The 22913-nt window shown below is 49.2% G+C and overlaps 2 protein-coding genes across 2 annotated transcripts; one reads left to right on the top strand and one right to left on the bottom strand.

Annotated features, from left to right (window-relative positions):
- The first annotated feature begins 10407 nt into the window (after window positions 1–10407).
- On the top strand, window positions 10408–13228 carry LOC149339687 (dol-P-Glc:Glc(2)Man(9)GlcNAc(2)-PP-Dol alpha-1,2-glucosyltransferase-like). Its single transcript, XM_089548373.1, has one exon. It carries the CDS (start codon window positions 10486–10488, stop codon window positions 11863–11865), a length of 1380 nt encoding a protein of 459 aa, XP_089404499.1. The 5' UTR covers window positions 10408–10485; the 3' UTR covers window positions 11866–13228.
- A 5596-nt stretch (window positions 13229–18824) lies between these two features.
- Window positions 18825–22815, bottom strand: LOC149339686 (ELMO domain-containing protein 1). Its single transcript, XM_089548371.1, has one exon. The coding sequence runs from the start codon at window positions 22508–22510 to the stop codon at window positions 21563–21565; it is 948 nt and encodes a 315-aa protein (XP_089404497.1). The 5' UTR covers window positions 22511–22815; the 3' UTR covers window positions 18825–21562.
- Window positions 22816–22913: the final 98 nt, after the last annotated feature.

Here is a 22913-nt window from a genome sequence, read left to right as displayed (position 1 = left end):
CGACCGCCTGGGCGGCCAGAAGTCGCTGTTCTTCCTCCCCTTCAGCGCCAAGCCAGTCGAGCCAGGTGGTGATGGATAAACAAGATGGGGGGTAGGAACCCGACTGCTGAGCAGCCGGGCAATAGAAGAGGCAATGGGCCAGGTCCGCATAGATACAGGGGCAGTTGGGAAAGGAAGGGTCTGATCGATAGCGATAGAGAAATATGCTCACACCCAAAACGAGTCCCTCGTCCTAGGCATGCATAACACAGGGCGAGGACACGATGCACACAGCGTCCGTTCAGCAAGCCGTTCTATAGTTCTTCTAACGCATGCGCACGTGTGCATGCATCGCGCTACTTCTTGCTTTGTATAACTACCACACCGTCATACAGCGCTGCAGGCAAAGCTGCATCATATTCCCTCCTTTCCACTTCACACTAGATCAGTTATAAAGCATACTTTGGCGACAACTTCAAACGAGCTCATTCCCATTCCCTCAGTTTGCACACTTGTTCCACTCCACCAGTGGCGTAGCCAGAAATTTTGTTCGGAAGGAGGGGGGGGGCTCATGTTGCAGCGCGGCCTCCTCATAGAATTTGTGGTGAGATCAAACGTAACAATAATAAATGCATCATCATTTACAATGTCATTCGCTACGCACTGTCATAGAGAAGTGAAATATGTATTTTTTAATTAAAAGAATGTATTCGTATGTTTAAAAATCCTGGCAGACATAACTGATACTAGTGCTTCCATGTTTTTCCGTATTTAATAAGTAAAGAAAATATAATACGAAGTCTAGAGCTATATCAGTCCGAAACGAGCAAAGCAGTGCATGCCGCTGATACGAAAAACGTAAAGGCCATAAAATGAGCAAGTAGAGGACAAATATTTTAATGAATCTTTGTTGTTCAAGAACCTTTACATTTTTGTACATATGCAACGGCTAGCGAAAAATCTCAATGACGCTGTCCTTCGTTCCAGCGTACTGCGCAGCAGCAGCTGTCACCGGTCATGTATTGCGAGTAATTGCACCGAAATTTTAGTCGCAACAGCGAGCACATGCATAAACACGGAGTTGGGCAAAATATGGAAAAATGTGTAAAATATATGAATAATAAATTAATTGAAGCTCCCGAATTGAAAATCTAAAGCACGACTTTTGAATCTCAGTTCAGCTTTCACGTCAAAAGTTTATGGGAACTTTGTACCCTCTAAGTTTTGGAATTGTAATGCGTGGCTCCATAGACTCTGCGGCCGCCGCGAGTTGCCGCGGCGAGCCCGCTTGCCATCAATAGGCCCTTGGAAGCTTGTGCTAGGATGAGGCTCCTTGCGTTACGTGACTCCAGGTGCATGGACCTTGCCACGAAAACCAACCCGATTTAGCAATGTTCGCGCCAAAATGTCTTTTCTAGTCTGAAAAAGACATTTTAGGTGACAAAATCCAGAATGCCTTCCGGCGCCGGTGGTTGTTTTGGTCAGCGTTGCGTGACAGTTCGACAAAATTTCGGGAAGGGGCTGAAGCCCCATAAGCACCACCCCTAGCTACGCCCCTGCACCCCACCGTCTTCCTTTCATGTTGTACCCCCGCGGAGCCAGCCTGCCACACTCTATCACTACATCTGAGAATGCCAACATCCCATCTGTGTACCGCCCATTCACACACTCACCACAACCACCTGGAACACTGCCCTTCTGGCCCCACGAGGTGGTGAACAGCGCAAACTGACTGACCGGGCTAGGCTCAATGGGAAGGCCAGAGGGCTCTTGGGCTGAACTACCGGGATGGTTTTATCTATGTTATTAAATAAAGTTTATCCTCCTGCTCCTCCCCTATTCAAGCCTCAAAGCGCCAATGCAGCGCTTCGACTGATACATCGCGTCGCAGAACAAAGCACCCTACGCGCCCTACAAGCCTTGAGTCACTCCTCTTCTTTTCCCTCTTCTCTCATTGACGATGCCGCTACTTCTGAGGCGTGTGAGCCAAATACCGCGCTTTTCCTTTTTGCATAACCGCTTTCAGATGGTCTTACGTCAAAGAGCGTCGCCCGATGGCGAACGCTGCCCGCTGCGGTGCTTAGTCGTTTAGCTCCAGCGGCAAAACTCCTCGGTTTGTGCAGCGATTTGTGCCTAGCGCGGACCGGCCGACGTTTCAATGTTCTATTATGTTTCTGACGTTTCTATATCTCCAGGATTCTGTGCTTTCCAGAATGCTACAGACAAAAATCACTGCACATGCCGGGGAGCTATGCCGCTCCAACTAGGGTCAGGTATATGCAACAACACAGCGAGCAACCTCTCGACCCAGAATGCATGGGAGCTCCTACGGCACCTCATCGACATCACACACTCGTGCACAGCATCGCAACGTCATACAACACGCCTCATCCACAACTTTACGCTCTCACCGGAACCCCATCTGGACAAACTCCAGACTACACACACTACACCCGACACCTCGTCCCCACTCCCGCCCTACACAGGAGCCCTGAATGAGACCCTAGACGCCGACATCACGGAGCAAGAGGTCTGCATGACACTCCAAAACCTTCGCACAAGTTTTGAACCGGGAGAGAACAGAATCACTAACTATATGCTCCCCAACCGGGATGATCAATAGATCACAGATTACAGGATACTTTAGCCACTGCTGGAAAGAGGGCACCCTCCCACAGTCCTGTCTCTGCTCCAAAATTATCTTCGTCCCCAAACCAAACGAGCCCGTCACCATATCAAACATCCGTCCCATATCACTCACATTGTGCCTCGGGAAACTACTCGAGCATGTTGCCTTACACAGATTCACTCAACATATCCACGAGCACAACCAATACCCGCACAGCACCGCGGGATTCGGCCCGCGTCTTTCCGCCCAAGATGCTGTGCTTCAATTGACGCACGACATCTGTGACCCTCTCATCCCCGCTCATACTACAGCCGTCTTGGCTCTGGACTTCTCTAAGGCCTTTGATCGTGTATAGCACCCAGTCATCATGGCGGCTCTTTCCAGCCTCAATGCAGGCGTCCGCATGTAAGCTACTTCCTCTCGGGACGCACGGCTGAGGTCAACACGGGCCCACATGCGTCCCCTTCCTGCACCCTTCGCGGAGTCGGCACTCCGCGATGTTCTGTACTATCCCCTTTCCTTTTAAATGCCACACTCATTCCCATAGCCCGCGCTCTTCGCAAATTACTCACCTTCGCCACACCCTCTATGCGGACATCACACTGCAGACCGCCCGCGGCAGTGATGGCGCCTTAAAGGAAACCTTACAAACCACCGCAAACATCACACAACGCGCACAAAGCATATGTCTCTCCTGTTCCCCGGTAAAGCATAAGCTACTTCTCATACGCACCTCTCCACATACCCTTCCCACGGCACCCATTATCGTTACTCTGGACGGACGCCCTGTCCCGGAGGTCGACATACTCCGGATCCTGGGCCTTCATATCCAGAATAACGGCCAGAACACTTCCACTGTGCGGAAACTCAAGCGGGCGACGCAAGCGCTCTCGCACCTCATTCGCAGTTTCCAGCGAACACTATGTCATGAGCCCTATTTGTGCCGCCTCATTCATGCCTGCATACTCATTCGTTTCCGCTACTCAGTTCCATCTCTCCGACTCCGGTGGTGGCGGTGAAAAACATTTATGGGCAATTAAATTTTTACAGAAAGGTCACTGGGGTAGGACCCTATTGGCCCTTTCCCTTACAATACTAGGTGGAGCCCCTATTCCGGTGCCCCATTGGCAAGCAACGCCGCCCGCGTCCGTTGAACCAAGGCCTTTTGGCTCTTTAGGTCTTGACAGCCGAGCAGGGCCGCCTCCCAGTCCTCTCTGATGGGGTTGGGGTTGGGGGGATAGATGGGTTTGATTGACACGCCCAAACCATGTGGAAGGTGTCAGCCACCTCCCCACAGAATTATAACAATGTCACACCCATACATGAGCAGGGCTACCAGTCTTGGTCACAACAATTGGTCTCTGGCCTTCGCTCCTCCGAAACTCAAATTCAGCTCTCAGAGGCGGTCTCGGACGTGGACAACCACCTGCTCCATCTCTGGGAGGCCCGGCATTGCCTCGTCCGTCGGTGGCGCCGGCAGAAGCACAACCGGAAACTTATAGCTCGCATCGCCGAGCTCACTCAACGAGCGGCTGAGTATGCGGCCCAACTCGCCGACTCCAACTGGGTGGCCCGATGCAATACGGCCGCGCGGCAAATGTCCAGCCGGAACACATGGCGACTCTTTCGCGCCCTAATTGACCCAACGCAAACACGCACGGAAACTCAAAAACACCTCCAAAGAGCAATACACAGCTTTCAGGGCAACACAAATCAATTGGCGCACAAGCTTCGGGACCAGTACTTGTGCACCACCCAGGACTCCCGCGGGCCGGCGTACTCTTATGCAGGTTCTGAGAACGTTGAGCTGGATCAACCGTTCCAGCTCCATGACCTGAGGGCGGCCCTGGCAAAAATGAAACGTGGCACCGCTCCGGGTCGGGACAAAATTACAGTCAAATTGTTAGCTAACCTCCCCGACCCAGCATACCTGTCTTTATTGAATTACATTAACTCAATCTGGCTTGGGGAAGTGCCACTACCCATCGAGTGGAAGACCGCCCTGGTCACCTTCATTCCTAAAGCTGGCAAGGCCATCAACACGGACAACCTCCGCCCCATCTCTCTGACTTCCTGTGTGGGCAAACTCATGGAGACGATGGTACGTGACAGGTTGTCCGAGTTCATGGAATCCAAACACCTTTTCGCAGACACCATGTTCGGGTTTCGCCCACACAGATCTGCACAAGATGTCCTGCTACAACTCAATCGGGCAGTCCTCGACCCCGTGGAATACCCTCACAATGACAAGGTCGTACTCGCCTTGGATTTGAAGGGTGCATTCGACAACGTTACCCACGAGATCATTCTCACCCACCTCTCTCAAACTAACTGCGGCAGAAATGCCTTTCAATACATTCGGCAATTTTAACCGACAGACAATCTTACATTCGGATCCAGGATAAAGAACATGGACCTTTTCATTTAGGAACCCGGGGTACACCCCAGGGCGCGGTGCTCTCTCCCCTCTTATTCAATTTGGCTAGGATGCGCCTACCGGCCCAGCTGGACGCTGTCGCCGGTGTGCAGCATGCGCTGTATGCTGATGACATCACCCTGTGGGCCACGCAGGGTTCCCTTGCAGACATTGAGGCTAACCTGCAGGAGGCGGCGACCATAGTGGACCGTTATGCTCGCCGCTGCGGCCTCCAATGCTCCACCCAAAAGTCTGAATTTGTGCACATACGCCCCTTACCAAAGTGCACAGCCAAAATTTCATTGTCTCTCGAGACAGGTCCAATCCCTGAAAATATCGAAGTCCGGGTACTGGGGCTCTTTATACATCAAGACAGACGGTCAGAAACAACATTGGCCAAACTCCGTCAGGTGGGGGACCAGGTGGGCCGCTTGGTCCGCCGGGTTTCTAACAAGCGCGGGGGGTTACGATGTAAGGACGCATTGCGGCTGGCGCATGCATTTGTAACCAGTCGAATTCTATATTCGACTCCATACCTCCACCTGCGGAAGCAAGACGAGGATTCACTCGAAGTCATCCTCCGCAAAATTATTAAGCGGGCTCTAGGCCTCCCCATGGCCACCTCCAACAAGCGCCTCCTGGGGCTAGGCATGGTGAACACATTTCGGGAGCTCCGGGAAGCCCACTTGACTAACCAATACACACGTCTCTCGAAGACATCGTCGGGTCGCCGCCTCCTTGCCCGACTACACATCCAACATACCACTCTCATGGAAGAGCGTGTATGTATTCCATCCCAGTGGAGATGCGCCCTCCACGTGCGCCCTCTTCCCGCGAACATGAACCGTGAGGACCATAATGGCCGGCGCCTGGCGCGGGCGGAAGCCCTGGCCCGCCACTATGGATCGAAACCCGGCGTATTCTACGTGGATGCCTCAGGCCCCCATCATGGGGGATGGTACACAGCCGCAGTCATCCACCAAACCAAAACAGTGAACGGCCTTACTTTCCGAGCCCGTGACATAACACACGCGGAGGAGGTCGCCATTGCGTTGGCTGCATCTGATTCCAATTCAAAAACAATTATTTCCGACTCGCGAGGGGCATGTCGGAACGTCGAGCAGGGCTGGGTACCGTATCTAGCCTACCGCATTCTTCAAAACAGCGTCTACACCGGTGACCCCGCGCACCGGCGTATCGTTTGGGCTCCCGCTCATATGGGCCTTGAGGGAAATGCAGCTGACGCCGCCGCCCGCGCGCTCTCTCACCGGACGTTCCCCTCCGACCCTGACCATCAGGCACTCGAATTTATTCCAGCTTACACCTTCAAAGACATCGTTTTACTCTATCAATCTGGCCATGGTCTTTATCCCCGCCCGTGTAAAGGTCTGTCAAAGGCGGAGGAGCGGCTTCTGCTCCGCCTGTATACTAATACTTTGCTGTGCCCGGCAGCTCTGAAACACTTCGACCCTTCTTTCTCGGGCAGCTGTCCGCACTGTGCGGAGAAGTCTTCGGACATCTACCACATGGTGTGGGCCTGCCCCTCCAACCCTGCTATCCCCCCTCACCCCAACCCAACCCGGGAGGACTGGGAGGCGACCCTGCTCGGCTGCTCTGACCTGCAGGCCCAACGGGCCTTGGTCGGGCGAGCCTGGGCGGCGGCCGATGCCACTGGGGTCCCGAACTAGGGACCTCCACCTATAGTATTTGTAAGGGCTGGCCCCCTCTGGGTCAGCTCATGCATAACCTCCTGTATTATACCTGTACATAAATGTTTTCCACCACCATCCCCACAGAACTGGTACGCGCCATCAAAGAATCAAGAAGAAATCGCCACCCTTGATGCTTTTATCCTCCAAATTGGCATACCAGCAGCCGACCCCACTCTACTACCAGTCCCCCGCCCCATACACACACAGCTTCCTGTAAAACCCTTCCATCGGAAGGCCCACGCCACCTATCACTCTACCCGGCGCATAGCCCGTGTAAAAGCGTTCCAAAAATACTACGGTTCAGAAACCGATGCCGTATGGGTGGACGCGGCTTACATGGGTGAAGACGCGACATTTGCAGTCGTTGACCATACACTCCAACTCATCGCAACAGTTCACCTTCCTGCTACATCTATCCCGGAATCCACGGAAGGGACTGTTATCACGTTTGCCCTTACACACACTAATGCCCGGTACGTGTTATTGCAGACTCAAAAACTGGTCTCCTAAATTTTGCACGGGCGCGAGTCCACGAGACCGTTTTGTGCACCCCCAGCTGACCCCACAAACCCGCCCTGCCATGTCTGGAGCTGATCAGGGTGCATGCGCACTCTGGGAACCCCGGCAGCGAAGCTGCCAGTGACCACGCCCGAGGTCTCATCAACAGGGCGGCGGCGGAATCGGAGTCGGGCTCTCCCGGGGAGCGCATGCACTCTTTCAGCGAGCTGACCCAGGCATATCGCGCCGAACGCCAGCTATGCCCCCACCCGACTAATCCTTTGACCATTATCACCAAATATTACGGCGCCACCTTCAGACCAGCACCCTTCCCTCCCCTTATTTCCTCTCCTGCATCCACCCAGGAGCATACGCACCCTCCTGTACCCATTGCACCCACCCTCCGCTACTCTAATTGAACGTCTGTCGGACACTCCCCGCGGTACCCGGAGCTCCTGGCCACCTGAAAAGAATGGGAGACGCTACTTGACGGACCTGGCCAGGCAGAAGGTCGCCACCGACCGGGCCGACCAAGTCATGGACCCATGAACGTGCAGTGCAGTAGGATCGTTCGGGGACCAGGGACCTACGTGTCCCAAATCGCTTGGTCAATAAAGTTATTTCTCTCTCGCTCCCAGCGAGAGTTAGACAGATACTTCCCTTTCCCCATGAGCATTCAATATTACTCGGCTACTGAGCTGGAGTAACTGTGTTCGAATCCGGCCGCGGCGGCCGCGCTTTGACGGAGACGAAACGCAAAAGGCGCCCGTATGCTGTGCGATGTCAGTGCACATCAAGGAACCCCAGGTAATCGAAATTTTACCGGAACCCTCCCCTACGACACCTCTTTTTCTTCTTTCACTCCCACCTTCCTCCCTTCTCTCACGCCGTGGTTGGGGTTTCCACCGAAGTGAGATGGTTACTGCACCTTTGATTTCCTCAAAAACGTTAAGAGACTGGAAGCAAGCCAAGTGGGTGAGAGGCCAAACGCGGGTTAATGACATGCTAGTATAAATCAAGAGGAAGAAATGTTAATGCGAAGGCAAGATAACCGCTGGTCCTTAAGGCTAACGGAGTAGATACCAAGAGAAGGTATGCTTAGAAGACGGTGGCCGCAGCTGGCAAAGGACGCAGGGTTAAACGAGAGAAATGGGAGAGGCCTTTGCTCTACAGTGGACGTAGTCAGGCCCATGATGATGATGATGATGATGATGGGGCCCTCATTGGGGCAAGAACCCGGTGCCCTCTGGCGTTGTCCTGATTGGCTGGCGGCTAGGAACGTCACCAGTGACGCTACCAGAGCGGAGAAATCTCATTGCTTGGAGAGCTGACGTCACCAGAACGGCAGTCACGTCACCAGACCAGAGAATGCCCATTAACTGGCGGGAAGCGATGTCACCAGACCAGGTCCGCCTGTGTGAAGCCACCACCTGCCAACAGTGGCAGGTGGCGCATGAGAAGAGCTCGGAAGGAGCAGCCCATGGGTCTCACAAGCCGCGCCGCCACATCAGGCAAAGGCATAAATACTTCGAATGCTGTTGCATTGCCAACACATATAATGAAATTATGTGTTTTTTTAGATATAGCGTTCGTCCCGTACGTGTGCTGTGCGATGTCAGTGTACGCTAAAAAATACCTTGTGGTCGAAATCAATCCGGAACCAACCATGACGACTCTCTCTCCGTTCCACTTTTCATTCCATTCTTAATCGCTTCCTCACGACACAGATCGAGTTTCAACAGTGAGTGGAACACTTTCCGCGCCTTTGATTTCCTCATAACCAATTTTCGCAGATTTTTAGCACAGTTAACGCGATGCCGTTGCCGCTGCTGCCATAGCCGTGCGGCAAGCCGCCATTTGTCATGCGGTCGTGGTTACTGTATAGTTTGCGTGTTTACCGTACGACGGTGCTAAAACTCTCTATCGGGATTATTATAAAACGCTGAGTGAATGCCGGCATTCGTCATTATGCTGAACACTGTCCTTGAATATGATATCATTGTCATAGCTGCTTACGATCGAAAATCTAAAGTACAACACTCATCTGATGAGCCCCATCATAGCAATTAACAAACACTATTTTGAGAGTTTTATCACCACTGGACAGCCGTACCGCAAATACGGTAACGCGTCGCCCATGCTACTTTTGTCATGCTCGCTCAGCCAGATTTGCCGTTCCGTCACACTTGCCGTAGTTACTGCACTGTTTTACCACACGGCGGTGCTAAAACTCTCTATTCGTAGTTTAGGTAGTACGGGCCGAAACGCTTACAAACTCCTTAGTTGTGCCCTGCTTGTTAGAGCTTCTTTTTGTTTGTTACATTGCTGTTCACCAGACTTTAATATATATTAAATTACGCCACTCATTTACACTAGGCCAACAACACAAGCACGTGGTCTACGAAAAGAAGCAAAGATAAACAAGCGATGCGAAAAACATCAATCGTTGTGCCCTCGCCCTTTCAGAAGTTTGTCGTACTTATCCAAATTTAGAGACCCTAAATACCACAGCTGCAACTGCTCAGTTCGTTCTGCCTTGGCACCATGATTGGCGCCCACTGATTGAAAGCAACGATCAATACGGCCTGGTACCAAATAACGCGCATAATTCGATCGTGCTTGCATTCAGTCGTGTTCGTAAATAAATAATTCACATTGGTCTTTCATTCAGCTTACTGGGTCGTTGCCATGACCCAACAAACGCATATTTGCAGTTTTGGCTGGTCTTCTTTGTTACTATTGTTCTCTGTGGATGTCATTTTGTTTCTTTGTCGATCTTTCGGGCTCCCCTCGCAATCGAGGCAGGTCAGCGGGCATGTATTAAAAAATTCCTTTAAGGATATCCTTCGACATTTGATTCCTCATAAGCTATAGGACTCTCATACTTTTCTTCCTTTCTCTAGCCAGTACATGAAAGTGAAAGTGAACCTAATGGCAAATAGGTCAATTTTAGGGTTGCCTCACCGTACTCATACTACAAATAAAAAAAACAAACTGCTTGCTCGTTGTGTTTCTCAGTAGTGTAAAAGAACGATAACTAGAAGCTGTTCAAGGAAATATGTTAAAATGGTCTTCCTCTTCACTATTATTTTTTATTTAGCGAAACTTAGCCGTACGCTCAAACTGCTCGAACATTGGGCTGCAAGCACATCACATTTCCGGTTTCCGCGGCGCGTGTTGCCGTGGCGTTTGTTCTCGACATTTGCTCGGAAACTGCTTTCGCAAGCGTGACATTTTTTACGGGTAAAACTATGTGCCTGGTGGTCTTCGTTGCCCTCTTTGCTGCTCTCCTGTTATCGTCGGTCCTGGTTTCGCTAAGCGTGCACCATGCCCAACCGACACCGTACATGGACGAAATATTTCACGTCCCGCAAGCACAAAACTATTGTGCTTATAACATGTCTCACTGGGACCCAATGATCACAACACCTCCAGGCTTGTACCTCACGTCACTCTTGCTGCTGCTGCCTCTCAAGTTGGTTGAAAGTTCGGCGTTCTGCTCGTTGTTTTCGCTGCGTTGTACAAATATTGTGTTGGCTCTTGGGAACTTCTACGTTTCGTCGCTGATAGCGATCAAGCTCGCCGGTGGCGCCGACAGCAAAACCTGCACGAAGCTAGTTATTGCGAGTGCTGCAATGTCATTGCTGCCAGTGCTGCATTTCTTCACCTTTCTTTACTACACCGACCCTGGAACGGTACTTTTCCTGCAGCTCATGTACCTGTATTTCCTCTATGACCGCCACTACCTCGCTGCCGGCTTCGGTGCTGTCGCTGTGCTTTACCGACAAACTGCTATCGTCTGGCTCTTCATGGTTGCCGGCTGCAAAGCTCTGGACATCGCCGATGAGGTGCTTCGTGGGAGTGACAAGAAACCGGAAAGTGTTTCATGCATGTTCGGTCGAATGCTCGCAGAACCGTCGAAGCAAGCTCTGTTGATGTTCTACTTGGCCAAGCGCGTATTTAAGGATTGTCTAGGATATATCATTGTTGGAATATCTTTTGTCGTCTTCGTAATTGTAAACGATGGGATTGTTCTTGGCGACAAAGCCTCCCATCAAGCCTGCATGCACGTGCCGCAGCTGGGCTACTTCATGCTTTTTACACTGGTTCATGCTGCGCCATATCTGCTGCTTCCCAGCATCTTCCGAGGTTTCTGCAATAGCATTCTGCAGCGGCCATTCATGTATGCCCTGATTGCACCAGCTTGTGTGTTTGCTGTGCAAAAGTTTACCTGTGTTCACCCATTTTTGCTAGCTGACAACCGTCATTTCCCATTTTACCTTTGGAGGCGAATGCTAGGCAAAAGTGAGCTCGTCCGCTGCTGCCTCGTGCCAGTCTATATTTACACAGGTTATGCCATGCTACACCAGTTGCGGCACAAGAAGCTCTCTTGGCGGCTTCTCTTTATTTTGTGTGTAGCTGCAGCAACGGTGCCTCAAAAATTGCTAGAATTTCGCTACTTCATCATACCATATCTATTCTTCAGGCAACAACTGAAAGATGTGAAATACTGGCAAGTGCTGCTTGAGCTAGCTGCAAATCTTTTAATCAATTCAATTGTCATGTGGCTTTTTTTGAACAGGACCTTTACATGGAAGGGTGACTTGGCTGTTCAGAGGTTCATGTGGTGACTCATTTATCATTGCAAGCACTGTGTTATTGCTCTTTACAAAGAAAAGAAAGGTCTTACGATCATTAGTCAACAAAGTTTTTGCTCGGGTGCTTTGGGTAGGGCCTGAAGAGGTGAACACACTAGTGGCCATACCTCAGCAAAATCACAGGTGCTCACTCAGGCTCACTGTAAAAAGTTTCGTCAACCTGTGGGCTCACTCAAAGTCAGACTCACGCAAGCCCGGGCTCACTCGTACTCACGAACTCAAACTCATTTAAGCACACAACTCATTTGGACTCTCTCCGATTCACAATTCACCCGGGGCCAGCCACTAGTTACAAGTCACAACTCATTTCAACTCACCACGCACCTGAGCTCACGCACTCATTTCGACTCATGACTCCTGTGAACTCACTCATTTCGACTATCGACTCAGTCGGGTTCACTCACTCGTTTCAACTCAAGATACACACGGGCTCACCGAAGCCGAGCTGACCGATCACGCAACAAGGGATTCCTGCCTAGCAACACGGTGGGACTCGGACAAAGCTTCCGGTACATCCCCATGATGCTCATTACCACATCCACGTAAACTAGGAAAGGGCAAGAGACAAAACGCTGTCTTCCTCACTTCCACGGAATCTTCTTCACTCACCCCCATATGTCACCTAGCTGCCTCGCCCTCAAGTGTCCTTGGTCGCAGCCGTAAATCATGCCTTCCCTCTGCTGTCTCTGTACAAGGAGGCAAAAAAAAATCTTAAGCACACACCGTTGTCACAAAAACACACCATAATCTAAGCTTGAGCCCAGACTCGCTCATGACCGATATCATCATCATTTATTGTACCCTTAAAGATCCCGTCTGGGACAAAGGGACATTACATGACCTGAATGTGAGTACAGGCTCACTCACAACTAAGGTCATGATCTGATGCAAGTCTGGACTCACTCACCACTCAGATCATGATCTTAATGTGAGCCCGAGGGAGTCGACTCATGAGTGAGTCCGCCTTCTAAAGGCTTACAAGTAAAGCACTAGTCTTCAGACTAGTCTCCAGTGTATATAAAATAATTCTGCAAACTGTCAAGTGCATGAGCACTCTTCAGATAAAACCCTGCAGCTTTCAGATGTTTAAGTCATCTTATTTTGTGAATCATTCAGCCATTGTCACTTTTCAAGAAGTTGCTACAAGTGTGTTTCTGAGCATAAAATTAGGTTGACGGGGCTTGTCATTTGCTAAAGCATAAACCTAGTGTCGCGTGTCTGCAGTTAATGCATCAATGGATCAGTGTGCTCTGTCCGCAATTCTAGTTTTCTGGCTGCCTCTAACGGGACACAAATGTTGCTGAATGTTGATCTGCATAAAGTTTTGATGTCAGCATTTCCGGTGTATTTGTACTGCAACTAAGGAGCATGAACTTAATGGTTTTGTTCTTTTGCAGTGGTACGGTCTCGTAGCACCACAACTGCACAGCTCTTCCCAAATTATAGGTGACTCAGCGGGGTGGCTCAGTAGATGTGGCATCAGGTTTTTTTCAGCAAGTTCTTGGGTCCAACCCCAACTGCTGCCACTGCAGTTTGATGGAGGTGAAATGAAAAACTGCTTTTGTGCAAAGATTTTAATGCGTGCTTGAATACCGCGGGTAGTCAAAATTAATTTTGCCTAATGGCCTAATGCCTAATGGCCCACTGTGTTGCTTCAGTATGTAAAGCCCCATTAGCCAGATATTAGGTGACCAGGTTTTAGTCTCTGAGATGCTATGCAAAATAATGCAACCTTGGGTATGTGGGTTTACAGTTGTGCCCTGTTAATACGATCCCCGTTGTTATCGACGACTTGAATTATGGACAGTTTTCCTGAAGGTAGAGAGAGAGAGAGTAAACTTTATTTGTCCAACAGAATAGGCCGCCCCTAAACCCCGGGGCAGGGCTCCAGGGTTCAGGCAGTCAGCGTAAGTACAGGCCGGAAACTCTTGACTCCTGGCAGCATCCTCATCCACTCGGACTGTTTTGGGTTGGTTTTTTTTTCTGTGCTTTGCAGAAGGGTCTCCTTTGCAGTCTTAGTTGTTATCCTCGCTACTCTTCCTGTACCCTTCTCACATTCCCAAATAATATGGTCTAGTGACTCTCTATCCTCACACTCTTTGCATCTCTCCAATCATACTTCTGGCCATATGAAGATAAAACTTTTTCGATGTATTTACGCCTCGTTAATATGGAAGCTCGCTGTCTAGACAATGGACAGGGTGGCAGTGTATAGAGCCCGTTGCTACCCATGTATTCTTGCCTCGTTAATATGGAAAGCGATGAGAACAAAATCCCAAGTTCCTCTGCCAGATGTTCTTCCTGTTGTATTTTGCCTCCAGAACACGAGTGAAAGGCAGCATGAAAGTGCAAATAGCCTTTGTTTGGTTTGGTTTGGTTTATTGGGGTTTAACGTCCCAAAGCAACTAAGGCTAAGAGGGGCGCCGTAGTGAAGGGCTCCGGAAATTTCGACCACCTGGGGTTCTTTAACGTGCGCTGACATCGCACAGCACACGGGCCTCTACAATTTCGGCTTTATCGAAATTAGCCGCCGTGGCCGGGATCGAACCCGAGTCTTTCGGGTTAGCAGCCGAGCACCGTAACCACTGAGCCACCGCGGCGGGGTCAAATGGCCTTTGTGTAAGTGTGCGTGCATGTGTGCAAGGAGTTCGGTCAACGTGCCTTACCATTTCTTGCAGTCCAGAATGGCTGCGAAGAAAATTGTCTCTGTGCACTACATTGAGAACCACATTCAGCAGCTTTCAGCCAAAGTGAGTACAGAATTCTTGGGACGTGAACAGTTGTAGCAGGAGATACTTCATCACACCAAGAGGTGCCATCATGTGTCTCGCGAACCACTAGGCACTTCAAAACGTGCTTCAACCTGCACCACATGATTTTAAAGATAATGACAATCACAATAATACATCTTTATTAACTCTCGCAAGGTTACGTTAGTAACAGAGGAGAGAGGACGCAAGGCAAAAAGCTGCGTTGGTGCAGCTTGAGGGCCTGGAGCTTCACCTGGAGCTTCCAAGATTGCCCGATTTCCACTTCTCTACCCACCACTAGGCACAGAAGCAGTCCGTAGTCGTAAAGGTTTTTTTTTTAGAATATTTATTTTTCCTTTTCTTCATGATTGGTTATTACAGATGACTTACTTTATGGAAACTTTTGCTCTGGAACCAAGAGAGAGAGAGAGAGGGAGGGAAAGGCAGGGATGTTAACCAGAAAGGATTCCGGTTGGCTACCCTGCACAGGGGAAGGGAATGAGGGGAATTAAAGAGGAAAAAGAGAAGTAACGGGAAATAATCACAGTCTGTCAATTAAGGCAGTCGCTCTCAAAAAGCGAAAGAGTGCCTTGTAAGCCTTGATGGCAGTTGGCTGTTGTGGCCACGGACCGAGGATCTTGGCCTCCGTGAAAGGGCGAGGGTCCAGGCGGTCCAGAGCACATCGCAGCTTATGTCTTTCGGCTACAAAGGCAGGGCACTCACACAAGATATGGGTGATTGTCTCATCACAGGCGCAGTTCACACAAGAAGGGCTGTCGGCCATCGCGATCCGGAAAGCATACTTATTCGTGAAGGCAACACCGAGCCATAGACGACACAGTAGTGTTGCTTCACGACGGGCTGCATTATACGGAAGACGGAGGCGCAGTCCAGGGTCCAATGTCCTGAGGCGACGGTTGCACAACTCTCCAGAGTTCCACGCTGAAAGTGTGAGCTCCAGCCTCAAGGAACGAAGCCCACACGCTGCGTCAGCTCTCGTTAGTGTCCATATTAAAAAGGCTCTGAAAGGGCCTCAATATCAATAAAGGCTGCTGTATTTCTGAGATGGTAAAGGGCGCCACTTCACGAACATGCTCCAGCAACAATTTTTTTTAATGCGTTTTGGAGAAGCTGAGTTATCTGTCGTCAAATTTTTCATTTCAGCACCTTTGTGCCTTTCCCCCTCCTCTTATCACTTTTTGCGTGTTGAGAGGTCGGCACTCCTCCGCCAGCTCTACAGCCGCGAATTACTCGGGGGGGGGGGGGGGGGGGGGGCCTTTCTGACCTGCTGGAGCAACACTGCTGACTGCCCACGGCCATGGTAGCTGTGCGACTCCTCAAAGGATCTAATAGCTATCTCTGAACAGAATTGCACAGGAGCTTTGAACGGAGAAGACAGCGAGCATGAAAAAGTCGGCAAAAAAAAAGGACTCTCCAACTCGCAAACTAACTGCAACTGCAACTAGCAGAGATAATACTGCAAATTTTTAGATTTCACACGTGTTATGATGGTTAGTAATTAATGAAAAATTGTCTGTGCTACAGTCGGATACAATTTAAGTCTGCAGTGAAGCTCCGTCCATATTCAGGACCACCGCACAGATTTCTTCCACGACAAAAACTAGCCAATCTTTAAAGCTTTTCGTGTTACCCGAACAAGCAAGTAATCACAAAACGAAATTATTAGCTCAAGGATTTTGATAGCGCTGGCTTGTTTGATACTGTCAATCATTAAAAAACTGATTTCATTTTGCTGTTGTGATTGGTCAACAAAGTAATGCAAAATGTTGCGGACTATGGAATTGTTACCAAGTGCTGTCTTCTTAAGTTGTATCCTTCTATAGATCACCTTAATACATGCATTGTGCAAATTTCTATGCAGGCAGTCTTAAAGGGACACTGAGGAGAGCACTATTAATATTTTTTTTATAGTAAAATCCGATAGTTCGGCATGTCATGGCTTTGTTGCCACTTGGCCGGCAGCGAAAGATGCATTTATTTCTAAGAAATTTGGATTCGAAGTTGAAAAAGTTTTTCCCGCCGCTCTGATTCAAACTTGGGATTCGTCTATGACGACAGAGGACTAAGAGACGTGAAACATGACGTGCACATGACGTAACGCAGACTCCGTGATTTCTGGCTGCCAGCAGTGCGGCCTAGCAGCAGCCGAAAAGAAAGCTACCGCCGGCCGCACGTTGAAGGCATCTCTCGGCTATTGCGGCCGTCGCTACAGTCGCTTCGATTACGTTTGCACTGGCGTTTTACCAGCGTTACGATGGATCTCGTTCTCGAAGTCGTCAACGAAGTTCTCGCAAATAGACACCTTTAGCAGACCGTGTACCTTGTTACCGCTAGCGGAATACCGGGAGCCCGCCTACCGCCGGAAAACAGGCGCTGATTTGTCCCAATGCTTCAGGAGCGCGCGTAGCAGCCGGGCATGTGGCGCCATCTGGCGACATCAAGGAGATTTGCGCATGCATTGGCTGCGCCTCAGTGATGCATGATTTCTCGGTTCCTGGTGTTGCTAGAACCATTCGTTCTAGCAACACTGTTTTGTTCTATGATCTCATCACGCTTGTACTTGCGAGTTTGGCCTGTGGCGGCGATACCTGCATTTTGGTTCTTGCTCTTTTCTACGTTACAAGAGCTTTGTTGTCAGCATGAGTGGCGTTTTTGTAATCAGGAGCTGGTATTCTGTCGATACAAGCCAACTTCAATTTCTCCTCAGTGTCCCTTTAATGTCTCGCATACAATGGCAGGATCTTCACCTTACACACATTAGCTAGTTCTCAGCTTCAAAACCACAGGAATAAATTCAGAGCCTTGTTAACCACATGCTGAAAGAAAAAAATGCGATACCATTTAGGTTGCCTGCTACGGTGTCTACAATGTCTAATCTTGCATTTTGCTGCCAAAACACCAGCTGGACCGGTTCCACTGCCCTATAGCAAATGAGTCATCACCCTCTAGAATGTTGTGGTACCTATTAGATTATCATTGGGATTATACTAATTCAGTCATTATCTTATCCCACCTGAAAGGCACACTGGCAGTCGAATTTCGATGGAGGCAAAATTATAGAGGCCCGTGTACTGTGCGATGTCAGTGCACGTTAAAGAACCCCAGGTGGTCAGAATTTCCAGAGCCCTTCACTGTGGCGTCCCTCGTAGCCTGAGTCACTTTAGGACGTTAAACCCCATAAACCATTATCTTATCCCAACTAATTCGCCGACTAATCCACTTTAATTAACCATCTAATAATAATAATTGATTTTTTGAGGAAAGGAGATGGTGCAGTATCTGTCTCCAATATTTTGGTGGACAGCATATCTCAGTGAACACCTGAACAACACCATATGGGAAAGGAGGAAGGTGGGAGTGAAGGATGAGAGAGGAAGAGGTTTTGTAGTGGAGGTCTCCGGAATAATTTCAACCACCAGGGGATCTTACCTATCCATTTTGGGGTGTGCCTACTTCCAAAATTTTGGTGGTGAAGATTTTCTAATTTAGCGGTGCCCTATAACACTGGGCCACTGGTGGTCACCTGGTGTTTATGACGTCACGGCTGTCTCGACCGATGAAATTTTGTGACAGAGAATTAAGCCGGAAATTTTTTGAGAGACAACCTAATGCTGTCGCGTAAAAAAAATAAATGGCACAGGACTGTTACGCGCGTACATTTGGACTTTGGGATCTTTTTGCGCAGTGTATCTGCGGCCTGCATCACGAACACGACACTTCTTCTTGGCTGCATCCATATGGCAAACGAAGCACGGACTTTCCGTTATCCACGATACTGCGCTTGCAAGGTGGTTGTCTGAAATGCGGTTGAACTGTTGCGCACGGCATATCGGAACCCGCATGGGCATTTGCACTATGCAATGCACTGTACCTTCCTACCCCTTCTGCTGGTGTGAGTCTACGCACCGCGGAGGCGGCGTGCGCTTTAGTGCTATCTGTGCAGTCCGGTCATGATCACGCTAGCTTCAGCCTCCGTGCTCGCAGGCGACAATGGGCAGCGGGCTCCTTTCCCCCTTGCATCTTGCTTTCCCTTTCTCTCTGCAGACAGAAGATGACGGACGTCGCGATCTTGGGGAAACAAGACATTAGCACCTGGCGCTGTAAAATGAAAAGTGCGTTTACAGAGTTTAAGCGGGGTGGAAGTAACACACAACCAGTGCCTCGAAATAAAAGAATACTTTATTGATGCAACAGTCAAAAGCGAAGGAAGTGCAACAGTTGGAGTCAACTGGAATGCTATTTATTATCACAAACACGGCAGTTCCTGGACCATATCTATGTGGGGTTTTTCTGATGCCTACCTGTTCTTCACAAGTTGCACACGCAAAAGTTCAGGCACGATGTCACCTTTTTTTTTTTTAATGCACGGAAGTGAGATTGTCAGCGTGTGGGAGACAAGTGAGAAGACCAAATTCTTCAGAGTTTGTGCTGTGTGGGTAATGAACCTGGGTGCTCTTTCTCTCAACATCACTTTTTCTCCTGCACCAGCTTCTCTCAGCCTTGGTGCACATTCAAGTCAATACACAAGAGATTCAGAACAGCTGACATCGTCCACCTGCATGTCATGTCAAACAGATTGCGTGCTTCATAAGGGTGATGACATCTTTATGTGTGTGCAAGAGCTGTCATGTTTTCACTCATATCTTCCTTCAGCAGAGCTATATTGAAGCATGAGTATTGATTCATGGGGACTGCTTGTAGCACTGCTTCCCTCATAATTTCATCGGTATAGCTTCATAATGCACAAGGTAAGGTGGATCAGAAGAAAGGCGGCATGAACTCTGCACCTGCCAAACAGACATGCACACAATATTCACCCGCATATCAATACAGACCGTGCTAGTTTTATGCATAAAATTATGCGAGACACTCATCCGCTCAGTTTTAAGTACAGGAACCTTTTGCTTGCCAAGTTTGTTTGTTCTGTGTTGGGGATGCAAAACTTGACACATGTAACATTATCAAATCTGAGGTCACAAACTTTCTAGTGCCTGCAAAACGCAAATTTTCTTTCGTAGGGCAATAACTGGATCCTTTTACTATGAAACCTGGAACACCCAAGGACGTTAACAAGAAAAAGCATACGTTGCATGCCTATTTCTCTGTAATGCCTCACAGCAATACTGCAACTTTCAGAAGAGAGCCATACGCCTGATCCAAGGTTGCCCCACAAGAACATTAAGCACTGTTTTGAAGCAGAATGTGCTTAACAGAAGTGAGAATCGAAGTTCTGGCAGCTTTCTCGATAGTAAATAAATATTGCTTTTTGTAGGTTTGTTAAATGAGCAGATCCTGATGGCACAAGTGATGTTGCAGTAAAAGATTTCACTGCACCAATCCTTAAGTGTACTTAGCACCCTTAAAAGCCCCCCCGAGAGGGGGCTAAAAGTGAAATAAAATTTATTCTCTCTCTCAGCACTTTTGCTAAGTTCCAGGGCCACTGCTTGCAATCAAAATTGCACAAGTAAACAAACGTAATGAACATGCAATGGGTTTCATGCTACAGGACCTGTTTTACACATTACTTTAGCCCTAGCCAAATTTTTGCAATGTTAGAGCTGTCCACAAGCAGCTAAACAAAATTCATGGGTTGTTGTCAGACTTCACTGCTTGCCTGAGAAACGCTGCAATGAAATTTCCAAAAAATGCCACTTGAGTGCTATAGGGGTAGAAATAATACTATCCACAGTACTCAGTCTGTGGCTTGCCACTGCTACTTAGGGGAAGGTTTTCAGCACATATGTGCAGATTTCATGAAGTTGCCAAATGCGTTCATAGCCCTCGACTGGCTACTGGAAGCCAACGTTTGCGAATTGCAACCAAGAAACATGTGAAACTCATGCAACTGATCCATGAAAACAAATCTGTATGTTCTCTACAACCTAAATGCTGCGAGTGGTCTATACAAGCGGCATACATCTGTATATGAATAAAAGTCTCGCCCTGTATACTAATGCATGCCACAAAGGCAGTCTCCTCAACATTCTAAGCATACTGTCTTACTTTTGCAATACAAAGTCCCAAAAAGTCCCTATGATAGTAGTTTACATTATCCGTTTTCAGTTCAGCAATGAGCTTGACTCTGTTTTGGACTTAAGAGGAATAATGCAGAAATTAAACCAACTCACTGAAATTTGGTAGGTGCACTTTGCATGTATGTAATATGTGTATGCACCAGTGGTTGTAATGGTGAACCAATGGAACATGCACTTTTAAAGACTTCCATCTACAGATGATGCAGTCAGCAAAAAGACAACAATAAAAGAAGAATAACATAATGCATTTTGATCATCCACCATAACGAACAGATACAACCACCGAGATCACAGAAGGTTTACGCTTATCCACACACCTTTGGACACATGCTGAAGGACATACATTACCTATAACAAGATATGAATATATGCAACATGAAAGAAATGAACATATGATTGTGAACAACGTTTGCAATCACAGGTGATTTTAAGCTATGGCACAAGTTTTACAAACAGTGAAGCTTTATTCATGTGCACGAAGTAGCTTTGGAACTTGCATCATTGGCTGCTCTGTCACACCGGCCTTCATGAGAAACACACCTGGACAGCGCAAGTGATGTTTTAAACATAAGTACGGCACAGTAGTTTCAATATTTTGCGACGTGGCTGTTTTACTCAAAATACTCTATGATGCAGGCATGCAGACACGAGTTGCTGCTGAATATATCAACCTGCTATGAACATACCTGCTTGTGCTTACGACATTCGCAAAACGATATTGCACCGGTGCTCAAATATTGCTACTTGTGGTCACAGACAAATGCTGCACACAGTTTGAAAGTGAATGTGGAAACCTGTTCCCACACCACTTTTCACACCCAAGAGACGGACACCTGTTGTGGCAGTGTCGGTAGTCACCCCGGCTCAAAGCTTCTTTACGGCCGGCGACAGCTTGAGCACACAGTCGTCTTTCTCGAGCATCTGGACCAGGCGGTCTTCGAACTTGTCCCGGATGCGGTTGAACTCCATGATGTCCACGGGCTTCTCGGCCAGCCAGAACTTGTCGAACTCGAAGAAGACGTAGCAGTACACCCTGTGGAAGTCATCCACGTGCGGCCTCTCGGCGACGGCGTTGAATATGTGCGACTTGAGCTTGCCTTTAACGAGCAGGTGGTACAGCAGGCTCGTCAAGTTGATGCCCACGATGGCGAACGAGTAGCCATACTCCGGGTGCAGAGAATGCGACAGGACGTGCCGCGCCACCTCGGTGTACTCGGTGGCGAAGAAGACCAAGTTCTCCAGCCCCAACATGCCCATGCCCCGGAAATCGGTGCGCGGGTCGTCGCCCTGAAAGCCGATCTCCGTCCACTGCTTGGAGACGGGTCCGCGCAGGTGCACGTCTGGTCGCAGCTGCTTCCACAGCCGCAGCAACTTGTTCAGGTGCTCGGGGTCTTGCGCAATGAACTGAGTTCTGCGCAGCAACTCTACTTCGTAGACGAGTTGCCTGTACCCGCACATCTGAAGCATGCTGGTCCGAAAGGAGCGCACAAACTCGCGATGCACCTGCGTGTTGATCTTCTTCACGTAGGCGACGCCTATGACGGCGTACTCGACGGCGTTCGCGCACAGCTCCTTGGTGAAGCGGCCTTCGTCCGCGAGTTGCATCAGCCGGTCGTAGATGGTCCGCACGGCCGGGGTGCGCGACATCTGCAAGCTCCACTCGAGCTCGCGGGTGCGCTGACATCCCCGCTCCGTGCCATAGCAAATGCGCTGCAACTCGCACAGCCGCGTTAAATTACGGAGGATCCACTTGACCGTCGGCCTTATTTGCATGTACAAGAAGGCCGCGATGCGACTCAGTAGGGCCCACATCGCCGCTCCAACACGGCAGACGCTCGGTGCGAAACGTCAGGCAGGTAGTGAGCGATGATGAATATATCTACTCTACGCGGCGTCCGATGCAACCGACCCAGCGTGAAGCTCGCGGTTTTCACCAGTTTAACATACCCGCAGTTAACAGGAGAGCATTTCGAGATGAAACAATTTTGACGTTGTACAGTCCGAAGTCGAGATCACGACAAGAAATCAGGTCTTGGGACAATTTAAGACAGTACACGCAACGGCGGCTGCAATTTCATTTGCCATCACGATCCAATTTTTATGGTTGATTTGCTTGTTTCGATTCACTGTCGCCAGACTTCGAGCATTCCACGCTGTTATAACAAAACTACATACACGTTGTGACTTTTATTTGTTATTTTTTCAACAACTATAT

This window comes from Amblyomma mixtum, chromosome 6, assembly GCF_055824585.1.
Source record: "Amblyomma mixtum isolate Tamu chromosome 6, ASM5582458v1, whole genome shotgun sequence".
In the NCBI taxonomy this organism is placed as follows: Eukaryota; Metazoa; Arthropoda; class Arachnida; order Ixodida; family Ixodidae; genus Amblyomma; species Amblyomma mixtum.
This window is presented reverse-complemented; position numbering and strand designations above follow the sequence as displayed.